This window comes from Schistocerca serialis, chromosome 1 (genome assembly GCF_023864345.2).
Source record: "Schistocerca serialis cubense isolate TAMUIC-IGC-003099 chromosome 1, iqSchSeri2.2, whole genome shotgun sequence".
NCBI lineage: Eukaryota > Metazoa > Arthropoda > Insecta > Orthoptera > Acrididae > Schistocerca > Schistocerca serialis.
In genome coordinates, this window is record NC_064638.1 from 679,211,349 (window position 1) to 679,224,589 (window position 13,241).

Here is a 13,241-nt window from a genome sequence, read left to right on the forward strand (position 1 = left end):
ACACAGTGAAATATCATTGGCTGGTAGCTTTGCAGACACGAGACTGACATCAGCATTGGACAGGCAGCAAGACATGCACAGGACAGCCAGCCATTCCAGCCATTGGTCGGGAGCGTGGTATGGTTCTTCACAACCGAAACAGGTTTGATGCAACTCTCCAAGCTATTCTATTCTGCTCAAACCTCTTCATCTCTGCATAACTACTGCAATCTAAATCCACTTGAACATGTTTACTACAGTCAAGCCACGGTCGCGCTCTACAATTTTTATGCGCCAAATTCCCTCCATTACCAAACTGATGTGCCCCTGACGCCTCAGGAGGTCTTCTATCAAACTATTCATTATTTTAGTTAATTTGTGCCATAAATCTCCCCTATTTGATAGCCTTTTTTTAGCTATCAGATCTACATTACTGATACTCATCATGTAAGTGGGCTGCTTCTGTGTTGGTAGCGTTGTGTAGCGCTTTGCATTGGATCTCTGACTGCGCTTTCTTTCTAAGAGACACTGTGGCTGTTTTTTGGGCTCGTTGCTGGAAGTTAATCACCAGTAGTGTTGGGCAGTTGGAAATTAGTCGCCAGCGTGATGGAACTACTGCTGGGCAGTTGGGGGTGAACTGCCAGCAGTGATGGATGTCAGATGCGTGAAGTTAGCATTGATGGAGGGCAGAGGTCTGAAGTGTTAGCGTAGGCTAACGATCTGGAAGTATCCGACTTGGAGATTGAAAATTATTCATGACCTTTGTACTGGATGTCAATGACTATTTATATTCGTGTTTGAACTGGATGTAACGTTATTAAGGTAAAAAAATACATTATTTGGTTTGCAACAAAATTTTTCCTTTGCTAACCATATGCCTGTTAGTAGCTTTAGTAGTTAGAATCTTTTATTTAGCTGGCAGTATTGACGCTCGCTGTATTGCAGCAGTTCGCGTAATGAAGAATTTTTTTTGAGCAGTCAGATTGCGTTGCGCTAGGATATTGTGGGTCTGTCATTCAGCAATTTAATTACAGATACACTCATTTAAATAAAGTTGTTTCAAGCATTCTTCTGTAGCAAAACATTTCAAAAGCCTCTATTATGTTCTTCTATGTACCGCTAATCGTTGATGTTTCACTTCTTTCCAAGGCTATACTCGAGACTTGCTATCAGAAAAGACTCCACGATACTTAAAATTTATATTCTCCGTTTACAAATTTCTCTTGCAGAAATGCTTTACTTGCTATTGTCAGTGTAAATTTTATATCCTCTCTATCTCTGGCTCCGTCCGTTAATTTGCTCTCCAAAAAGCAAAATCCATAGCATACTGGAGTCGCATTCGGGAGGACGACGGTGCAAATGTCCATCCGGTCATCCAGACTTAGGTTGTTCGTGATTTGCCTAAATCGCTCGAGGCAAACACCGGGATGTTTCGTTTGAAAAGGACACGGGCGATTTCCTTCCTCATTCATCTACAATCTGGCCTTCGCTCAGTTTTTAATGACCTCGACATCGATGGTACGTAAACTCTAACCTTCCTTCCTTTTTATCCCATTACATTGGTTTTACTTTTGTTAATGTTGACATTATAGCCTATTTTCAAGATACTATCCATTCCCTTCATGTGAGCTTCCAAGTCGTTTACCGTCTCTGAGATTTTCTGATGACATTGCAATTTTGTCAAATATTTTATTTCTTCACCATGAACTTTAATTAGCTTTCGAGTTTCTCATTGTAATCCTTTAGCTCTTGCTCAACGTACAGATTGAGAGACCTCGAAATGGTAGAGTTTTACCAAACTTTTACGTCTTGACTTATCTTTTTCTGACATTATATGGACGGTTTTGCAATATTCTCAGTTTTTATTTTTAGATCTTTGTTACTAGCAAGGATATGAATGATTTTTATTTGCTCCATAATCGAGCCACGTTCAGCCCTCTAAACGGTATGACGTATGTAGTCTTTTGGAATTTCAATAAGGCATAATTCATTCACATAGATATTTGATTGCTGTAGCGCTTTCAGTTCCTGGCCTGTTAAGGTACAATAAGCATTCAGTAAAATCCTTGAAAACTTCTCTTTTGAAACACTTTCGTGACATTTATTTGGACGCGCAGCTTCTGTATTCAGTTACTTGTTCTAATGAATGTATGCTGCCTCCCTGTCACACGGATAAAGCAAACAAACATTGAAGTGAACCCTCTGTTCGAGAATGCTGCCCACTATCGTCCCACAGGCAGACTGTATCTTTATTACTCATGCTAACAGCCCCGCGGGTTGCGGGTGTACCTGGGGTATCAGATAAATAGGAGTACCATACAGAGTCCAGTAAATATATCCGAAGTGCCACATTCTCGTGTTAACAAGATTATTGACAACATTAGTCACTACGGGTGTCATACATTTCGTGAGCCTGCCTCCATTGATATAAACCTGAGTCCATTGATATAAGCCTAAAGTATTTGGCAACAGTATTAACTAGTACGTCTTAAGCGGTTAAATGTATTGCACTGTCCGTATTGTGTTGTACATACAGTAAACAGTGTTGTAAAACTACATTACCAACTCTTAGAAATGTTCAGTTTTCTTATCTACATCATTGCTGCCTCTGGAATGTCGTTTTAATACAATTGTTGCTCTCTTTTGTAAATGGCATAGTGTAAGATCTGGATTAGACAACGAATACTGCATAAAATTCCTGTGCGTCTAACGCATACGGGTTTCTTTTAACATGCAGTAAACAGCACCCGTCCGATAGCATTCTATTCCGTTTGTTCTGAATACCTTGAAACAGTTTTTGCAGCTTCTCATCGCACTGTGTGTTCTCACCGTAAAAATTCGAAGAGAAGTGGTACTTTTCTTTATATTCTTCTTTTGAATGAAATTTTATTTCCATTTATTTTACTTCACATGTGATAGGTCGTTTATTCGACTCGGCGATATTTAGCTCATGTTTAGCCGTAACATTGGTCTATAAATTCGAAGCAAATTCTGCTAAAGTAGAAAAAAAAATCGCGCTCTCAGCCATGTTTGCTTTCCGGATTACTTTCTTACATGTGCTTTTGTGATCAGCTCGTATAGTTCTGTAACATTATTTAATATCAATTTAACACAATACCGACTGTGCAATACACTGACCAGCGTAAGATGTAATATTGTATCAATTACTTTCCATGTTCATGTCGATGGAATTTAGGAATACGCTGTTAATGAGAAGCTGGGTATAATTTAATATTTGGAAACACCCACTGCTATGATCATCTCAGTTACAAATAATGAGAGCATCCTTCAAACACCGGCATTTTAAGAGTAATATGAAAAAATTACCGTGAGACAAAAAGTAAGTTACGACTCTTAAAAGCCATGGGCCTGAATCATGGAAAACCGTAATGCGCGCCCCTGAAAAACTGTGTTAAAATTCTCAATAAGTAAACCTTGTTTTCCCAAACAGAAACGGTATAGAGCAGAAATTAAGTTCTATTGTCGTAACATGACTATTTACGACGCATCACAGTAAGACTGGCAAACAGATTTTTCGTAAATTTTACGAGACAGTCGCTATATTAGACAACGAAATTCGTCCATTAGCAAACCTCAGTGAACACAGGGTCTCTGTTGCTCAAGTAGGGCAGATGTTAGAATATAACAAGCAGGAAACTGAACCGACTAATGAAGTTAACGTTAACAATAAAACGACAGCCGAGAAGATGAAACTGCTGAACCTGTTCATCGCAAAAATGAAATACGAGGGAATATTGCAAGTCTTAAGTACTATTAACCGTCGGTATATAGAAGAGGAGCTTGTGGCACAACTTGACTAGAAGAAGGGATCGGTTGGTAGGACATGTTCTGAGACATCGAGGGATCACCAATTTAGTATTGGAGGGCAGCGTGGAGGGTAAAAATCGTAGAGGGAGACCAAGAGATGAATACACTAAGCGGATTCAGAAGGATGTAGGCTGCAGTAGGTACTGGGAGATGAAGAAGCCTTCGCAGGATAGAGTAGCATGGAGAGCTGCATCAAACCAGTCTCAGGACTGAAGACCACAACAACAACATATAACCAGGTGGGCCAGGAAAGAGGAAGCGAATACAATAAAAGGAAACAGAGGCGTATCACGGAAGTCGATATGTGAATTAATGTACTAGGCAAAGCAGGGCGACAAGCAACGTCCAGTGGCTTGAAGGAATCCATTCTCTTTGCTCGTGCTGACATTTCTTTGTACGTGGCGGAAATAGCTACCACCAACATCAAATGTATTATTTGTAAGTATAACTATTTTACACCTGTGATTTTTTACATAATCACAGACCGATTTATCTCTTCACATGTAAAAAATAAGGTTCGCAACAGCAGATAGTATCCAGAAAGTGACTATTGTTAACCAACCGACTCTGCGCATATGAAGGGCGGTGCACGTAATAGTGCGAATAGATTTCAACTGCTCGCAGTATTAGAAAACAATAGATGTTGCCTGGCTTCTAGTTTTTCTTCTCCATCTTGGGTTTCACCACTCTGTGGCTCCATTAGCTAATGTCTTAAACGTGAATGCATTCTTACTGAAGAGAGACTGGCAAGTTTAATGGAATGATTAACTGATGTAATTTCTTCTGTGTTCGTGATCATGTAGTGGGAGAAAATAGCTTAGACTCCAACGTGAAAACATATACAAATCTCCCATGCTTCAACTGAAACGTAACTGTTACTCAATGAAATCTTGATATCACGCAGTTTCGAAGCTCTTAGCAACACAAAAACAATGGTGGACTAATGACAATACTAAGATTTAACTTCAGTATGTGTCGCATTTAGCGTGCAGATGCAGCGCATCAGATTCATGACTCTAAGGTAAATTATGCAGGTTGGTAGGATCATATTTCGTAAATCAGAGTTTTTGTTTTTCGTTTTAGGGAGCTATCTGTAGGACTAAGTTCGATGTCTGTGAATAAAGCACGTGTCTAAAGTTATGGATCGGTAGCCATAAATGTCTGGTGAAATATAAGATGTTTTGTTTATTATATCAGCATGGTAAATTTTATCATGACTAATTTCAACGTAGGATTGCGTAGGACTACCCCCCCTCCCTCACTCACACACACACACACACACACACACACACACACACACACACACGTGCGCGCGCACGGTACGCGCGCCTCTTCTGGTTAGTTTAATGCAGCTGCTCGACCGTATACACTAAAGTCCTTAGCGAAGGATTGGATCAGTGAAACCTTACGCTCCAAGCAGAGCGCCGGTCACGCCAGATACATTTCTAGGGCAGCACGATGCAGCCTTCTAATATGGGAACGTGAATTTTCTCGTTCGGACATGAGTGAATACCATAAGACGACTGAAACGCAAACAGTTCTAAATTGTTTCACTGGGAGAACTAACTATCCCAGTTTGCCAAACAATTTTCTTTCCATGTACTTACGACGAGTCAAACCACTAAAGGTAACACAGTGATCGCCTTGCAAATTTTCTTATTGTGTCAGTTTTCCAGCCTCAAGTCACTATCATAACCGGTTTCTACTTCTTAGAAACTTATAAACTTATCATTACATGATCTGAATACTTTATATAGTAACTTTTCATAGAAAATGTCGACATCGCTTTCTTCACGTTTTGTGTTTACCACGGGGCAGATTGTGACCGAAAGAGTAAACTGTCGTAATTGACCTTTTAGATAGGTTTGAAATTATTGTCTATGTGTTAGGACCCGGAAAGACTGTTCGTCTTCGTTAGAAAAACCATTCATTGGGTTTCAATGCGTAATATTATTCGTTCCACATGTGCGTATAAGCGCGCCATTGTGCACGAGTGTGTGTGTGTGTGTGTGTGTGTGTGTGTGTGTGTGTGTGTGTGTGTCTGTGTGTGTGTGAGAGAGAGAGAAAGAGAGAGAGAGAGAGAGAGAGAGAGAGAGAGAGAGAGAGTGACCGGGGGGGGGGGGGCAGCGTGGGGAGGGGGGAGCGAGAGTTAAGCTTTTTCGAAACTAACAATGTCCAGAGTGTAGCGAAAAACGTTTTGGAGTCTTTATGGATTGATCAGGGTTGGAGCATCACGAGAAGAAACAAAGTATGAAACGGACTCAATTAAGCGGCACATTATGGTTTGTTAGCGAAAAGACTGGAAGTTACTTCCGAGTTTGTGATGTTACCCGCTACTCATCGACGGGCCCATCCTTGAAGTAAAAGCGCGCTTCTGAAGTTGCAGCTCGATATCATCTGTGAATCATGATATGCATATTCCGACCCGCAGACAGATGCTTCACTGCGGAGAACAGGTCTTCAGATGACGAGAAAGATTACACAGGCGATAAGAAACGTTATGATTTCACAAGAGGATTATTTAGCCCAAATGGAGCAATAGGCATTTACTGGTAGCAAACATGAGAGAATGTCTGATTACTGATGTTGAAATTCACTAAGTTCAAGCACATGTAACAATGAAATATTCCGCTAAGAAACAGGGAAGGAAACGTCCTGCGTTGAAATCAAGCTATTATGAGTGGGAGAAAGGGAAGCTGAAAAGAAGAGTCTCCGGAAGTGCGTCAACTATAGACGGAGGATAGCAGGAAAATGCGTTATCTTGAGTCGCATAGTCTGCATGAGGTATCTGAACATTATCACCGGTAAGCGAATCTAAATTTCCCAGGTATTGCTCGTAAGTTCGCCCACAAGATGCAAAGATCTGCATTTGAGTTTTGGTCGAGTGCACAATTGTAATCTGTCAGGGAAAAATAAGTTTCATCACACACTCTTATTGCAGAGAATAAGTTCCAGTGTTGAAAGATAATTCCATTTTGCTCCAGGAAAAGCATAAAAATCCACATTTATCGTGGATTACGCTGTTTTCGATGCAACGATGATGATGAATACTTTAGTGCAAAATCTGTTAAGCCCAATATCCCAGTGAGATGGGACTCAATCAAGAGCACTTAAGAATTGTCAAAGCAGAAGAAGTCCTTGTTTTTCTTAAAAACAGCAATACTGTCACAACAGAAAGCACCTCTGTGTTTGTGCGTGATTGGATAGTGTGGAAGCGTAACCACCAACCGAGGGCGAGAGAGCATGTATTTATAGCTCATGAAGAGCAATTAATCCGTCACCCCTGCATCAGGGTCCTGCCACCGTACTAATGAGGCAGAACAGCGAGCGGAGTCAGTGGCCAGGCGGCGAGGCGTGATAAGCTCGCGACGTGTTGCCACGTGACCACGACCGGGGCGCCCATTGGCTCCAGCGCGGGTGCGGGGGAGGGGAGGATTCGCGCTGGGTCTCAACAGAGGTGCGGCGCGCCAGGCGCTCAGTCTGGTCTGATGCTCCGCCAGCATGGACACGGATTTCCGGTACCTGGCGCAGTGGCGTGGTGAGTGTGGCGGCGTGACCGCCGTAACGTGCGGGTGCGTTCACTTAGGATCGCGTACACGTGATATGTTCTAAAACGCGACTTAGGCGCTTCGTGGCAATGACGGGAACAAAGCACAACTACATGTATCCCAAGCGAATTGCAGTACAGTGGTTTGTGTATAACACTAATAACATACCAGTGTTGCATATGTACAGATAAAGGCATTGTTTTTTTCCTTCAATTGTCTATTATTGAGGTTTGCTGTACGATTTCTGTAACCTCCGCCGGATATTTGGACCGATACTTAGCTTTTAGCTGTGTTGTTACGTCTGGGCGGATGTCAAACAGCCCACTCTACCCTTTGTAATAAAAAGAGAATCCAAAAACGAAAAAGTGTTAATATACTTTCAATGTGGCTCGTACTCGTGCCATATTGCATCGTCTAGCTTATACTGAAACCTGTGCTTCGCGATTTCGCAGATATGGAGTACTTCTGCTTCCGCTGAAAATATTACAAATACTGTCTTCAAGGCGCCAGGGCGGATTGTGAACAGTAGAGGTTACTGTGAGGAACGCGTCGATATGAGACAGACGTTATCCCTGAGTCAATGCGTCAGTTGTTATCTAGTACTTGCCTACGTCTGACTATGCCGCTTATCAGAATGATGGCAGCTTGGTTTATCCAGAAGCTTACTATTTACGTCACGTCTCGTGTTTGTCTCTTACTTAAAAGTAACCGAGACATTAATTGCTTGAACGCACATTGTAGCAAGGGCACTGATTAATTTTTTCACTCCGTAATGGCTTGGTATATGTGAACTCTGTCTCGGGCAATATGTTACTACTGTTAAATGAAGGAACACACGCAATACCACCTATAATGAAAATACTCGACGAAACCTTACACGTCAAAGGTTTGTTAGATTTGCAAATTAAAGTTTGTAAACAAAGCCGATAATTGAGAGCAGTTGTATTTAAATTTTAGTGGGAGAGTCACAAGGGGTGTGAAAGTCTGCAGGTGTCAACGCTATGAGTAGCGAGGCAGGTAACCGTATGTCTGTTCTGTAACTGAACTCATGCTCGAGCTGAGCAATGAACAGTAGTGTTGTAAGCCTAACTTATCAGCGAGTACCAGAATCCTAGATAACATCTAAATGTTTTCATAAGTAGGCATCCCGGTTTACTTATTCAGTTTTTCGACTATATTGCTTTTCGAAGTGAATTCGCCTTCCTTTCGTGACTCTATAGCATGCGTAGAGTTAGTAGAGTGTTTCTTTAGATTTCCGAAACTAGTCTCATTACTATCGACTGCTGTCTAAATTTATAATTCCCAAATTCAGAAAGTGGCTATGTTAAATTTCAATCTGCCTATCTTGCTGCAGTCGATGCTTACGGCTTCATCTAGACTTCGTGACATTGTGCGCAGCTGAACAATGATAGGCGGCATGAACTCATAACAAGTAGTGGGTGGAAAGTTGCAGCACTCTCGCGAAGTGGTATGGGAGCACTCCATGCTGGCGATTGAAGAAGGGGCCGAGCTCCATGCACGTGCGCTGCTTGGCCGTGGCCCACCGTGTTCCCAACCGCAGACTAAGCAGGCAATTAAAAGCACAGCCGGTAAATCGTAGGCGCGTTGCGCAACCGATCACGTGACTCCCAAAAGCCGGCCCACGTAGGCGGTGGCCACAGCAGCTGTAGGGGAGTCCGCATTGTTTACCTCTGCGTTCATTGATACCTGGAGCTGCGGTGCGCGCTTCTTTATCTGTCAGACTTCTCAGATCAGAGCACATCTATGAAAACTGGCTGTTTCTTCAGCATTGAGCAAACAATGTTTGTTTCTTTTTACCCAGACATGTTTGCTAAAGTTACAGCGTCACCAGCAGTAGTTTTTATTTTCTTTTTGTTAAATAACAGGAAAATTGCTCTTTACTATCTCTGTATATAGACCTTCAGTTTTAAGAAAAGTATTAACAAATTTGAAAATGGACAGTTTTTTATATACTATGCCAACGCATGCTGTTGCTTTTGTGACTTTCTGTATTTTGCGTTACGTCTGTTCTTCTTTCGAAGTTTTCAATCTACAACCATACAGAACGCATATAGGAGGGTGGTGAGATAAGTCTAGTTAAAAAGCAAGAAAAGTTTTTTTTTCGGTAACAATCCACCTTACTTCTCAACATAGTCCCCTCTGAGGGATGTACACTTGGTCCAGCAATTCTCCAGCTTTTTCATGCCATCGGAAAAATACGTTCTGCCAGACTCTTCAAACTACTCGTTGACTGCAGCCATCACTTCCTCACGTAACGAAAATTTCTTCCTAGCAGGTCAAAGTTTCAAGTTAAGGAAGAGGAGCACGTTGCTGGGAGCCAAGTCCGGTGAATAAAGTGGATAATGACCTAATTCAAAGCCCAATTCATGCATGCACTTCTGCCATTGTTCTCGTTGATGTATGGGATGGTGCATTGTCCTGGTGAAAGAGCCCTTCTTGTGTATTTTTTCAGCCAACACAAATTCCAATCAGACAGTGAAGCACATTAGGGCCCTGTTCTGTTTCTACCCTTTTCCAAGTAATCTAGGAGGATTATTCCTTGGAACCCCCCCCCCCCCCAAAAAAAAGGGCCATCACCTTAATAGCTGACAAAATTGTCTTTGCGTTCTTCGTTGCACATTCAGCAGGCTTTGTCCATTGTTTTCACTGCCATTTCGGCTCTGGTTTGTAACGATGGATTCAGGTTTCAACAGTAACAAATCGACGCAAAAATCTAGCGTGTTGCGATTAATAACTTAGCCAGACATTGTGTTGAAACATTGTGCCGGTTGCGCTTTTCGTCGAGTTGAGCAGTAGCTGCTCCCACCCCTCACACAGTTTCTTCATAGCAAATTCTGTGCTCAGGTTATTATGCACTCGCTCTGGTGGTAGGCCTGCAGTCTCAGCGATATTAGGAATTTTTCTTCGGTGGTCTTGCATTACAATATATTGGATTTTGCGGGTAGTTTCCTTTCTGGTAGCCTCAGTTGGACGTCCGGAGCGCGCTTCGTCTTCGGTGATTGTCCGCCCACGTTTACATTCATCAGTCCAAAAGTAAATGTTCTTCAGTGATGATGCAGAATACCCGTGAAGTACATCTAGTTCTGTTTTGATTTGTGTAATAGTTGGCCCCTTCAACTGAAAATGTTTAATACCAGCGACTATTTTCAGACGCAGTTGACACACTGACAGTTTCAGGCAACAGTTAACAGTCAACTGTACACTGTACATTGTTAAAATTCTTTATACGAACGTTGGAATAATCAGGCTTACTAACCACGAAGGCACAACAAACTGTTCCATTCTTTCATTGATATTTACTACATTTATCAAATTACCCTCGTGCGTATGTTTCCTCTTACTACTGAGTAAAAAGAAGAAAAAATTGTACCTCAAATTATGTTCAGATTTACTTGAAATTGTCGTAAATTAAACGACGTTAGTTTATGAAAGGACTGATAATATATTTTCGACATAAACCTACCCCTGTAATATTTGAATACAGCATTAGCAGTGTGCTGCTTGACACAGTCACGTCGATTAAATATCTAGGCATTGCGTTGCAAAGCGACGTGAAATCCAATGGGCATGTAAGGATTATAGCAGGGAAGGCAAATGGTCGACTTCGGTTCACTGGGAGAATTTTAGGAAAGTGTGATTCGTCTGTGAAGGGGACAGCATATAGGACGTTCGCGTCCCGTTGTTGAGTACTGCTCTAGTGTGTGGGATTCGCATCAGGTCGGAATGGAGGAAGACATCTAAGCAGTTCAGAGGCAGGCTGCTAGGTTTGTTACCGGTGGGTTCGAACAACAAGCGAGTATTACGGAGATGCGTCGGGTAATCAAATGGGAATCCCTGGAGGAGAGACGAAGTTATTTTCGAGGAACACTATTGAGAACTTTCAGAGAACCGGAATCTTAAGCCGATTGGAGGACGAATCTACTGACCCAGCGCACATTTCGCGTAAGGATCACGAAGATCAGGTTAAAGACATTAGCGATCGTACTGAGGCGTATAGATAGTCGGTCTTCCCTCCCTCTATTTGCGAGTGCAACGGGAAAGGAAATTAGTTGTAGTGGTACAGGGTACCTTCCACCATGCACCGTACTGTGATTTGCGGAGTGAGTGTGTAGATATAGATACTCCGAGGAGATCTTACAATCCAATCGTGCCATTAGCATGATGTAGAGCAGCTATACGAACTCGACGTCAGGTAAAGAGATGGCTTTGACATCGTGAGGGCCGTAGGCTAAGATTGTTAAAGCCCACTACTGCCGAATTGCTGTCGGAAGCACAGGATAGTGACACGGCACTAACCGCGCACATAAGGTAATCATCCGTGTTCAGGCCTGAGACGAGGCAATCGCGCCCGACTCTGGTCCGACCGACAGTGCCAGTGCCTCATTGGACCCGGGACGGCGTGGCGTGTAGTCTGGCGAAGCTGGCACCCGACTGCACAGAAATATACACTTCTTCAGAGTTTTTGATAGATATGCTATGTTTAGCGAGTTCTCTGTGGGAAATTTGCAAAATTTCGTGATGAAAACAAGAGTGCTCGGTAAAATTTTAATCTTCTAAAACAATATTTGCGAAAAAAATGACTATCAAAATTACGAATAGCTCTAAAAAGAGTTCTACAGAAATCCTAATGACATTTTTTTGCAGATAAGTTTGAGGTATTTGCAATAATCGAGGGACCCACTTTCATTACATAAAATAACAAAATCGCATCAGAGTTCGGATGACAGTTCCGGATAGCACCCAGAGTGTTCCACTGAAAACCCTAGTTTGGCGTAATTGCGATAATGTGGGCTCCACATTCACTACATGAAAAGAAATCGGATAACAGTTCTGATCACAGTTCTGGATAGCGCCCCAAGAGATATATCGAAAATAGTCAGTTAAACCCTCACTCGAACTCTGACAACTTTCATCCCATGTAGGCTTTCACGGCCGGCGTCTTCATCAGTAAACACTTTCGGGCTAAGTTGCCGTGGTCGATCTGCAGAACTTCTTCTCCCTGACGTTTCGTTCTCAACTACGGAGAACATCTTCCGAGGTGGGTCGACGACTGTCTGCTAGGAGCTGGGGCCGCCGATTGTATGTAGATCGTAGAGGGCGCCACCGCACGCCACGTGGCGTCGATGTGTAGCTATCTCTGGCTATCGTCTGTTCTCTCGATTGCAGGCAATCGATTGTCACGTGATTGATGCAACGGCCACCGCCATATCTTGTCCAATTTTAATCCTTCTTCTTTACGATTAAAATTGTATTGATGTTTGTGGATTTCAATTGCCTCTCTATACATACGTGTATAATAATTGCCGTCCTCGCTAGCACGCTTGTCTCACCAAATTTTATTTCGTGATCTCCATCCTTAAAAACATGTTCCCGCTACAGCCGATTTGTCGATATGTCCCAAGCGACAGTTTCTTTTGTGCTCCGTCAACCGTGTATTGATGCTTCTTTTTGCAGTTCCTATGTAAACCCTGCAACAACCCTGCAGTCGGCCTAAAAAAGCCCCTCGAAGTGGTATCGGTATGTGGATGATACCTTTGTAGTATGGAATCCTGAGGAAGAAGACTTGAATGATTTCCTGGTGCACTTAAATAGTATCAACCCAAAGATCAAATTTACTATGGAGAAAGAGAAGAACGGGCAACTTAACTATTTGGATGTATCAGTTATCAAACGGGCGGATGGGACCTTAGGCCATCAGGTCTACAGGAAAGGTACAGTCGTGGACAAAACGAGCGATACCCCTCGCCTTTTCGCTATGCTAATCCGCACAGCTTTAAAGTCTGCTACACGGCATAACAGGCAAGGCGAAGAAGTGCTACCAACATACTATGTACAGACAGACAGACAGACGGTCAAGAAAGTGAG

At 42.5% G+C, this 13,241-nt stretch overlaps 1 protein-coding gene across 3 annotated transcripts in view; it reads left to right on the forward strand.

Annotated features, from left to right (window-relative positions):
- LOC126480260 (AMP deaminase 2) overlaps positions 1–13,241 on the forward strand; it is a 473,603-nt gene that overhangs the window by 171,871 nt on the left and 288,491 nt on the right. The window contains exon 1 of one of the 3 annotated variants that reach the window (XM_050103852.1): positions 7,217–7,345. The exons of the other annotated variants lie outside the window; for them this stretch is intronic. Coding sequence (XP_049959809.1) covers positions 7,309–7,345 — 37 coding nt within the window. The 5' untranslated portion in view covers positions 7,217–7,308. Of the gene's footprint in view, positions 1–7,216; positions 7,346–13,241 lie in introns of those variants that run through there. 3 annotated transcript variants of the gene reach the window in all.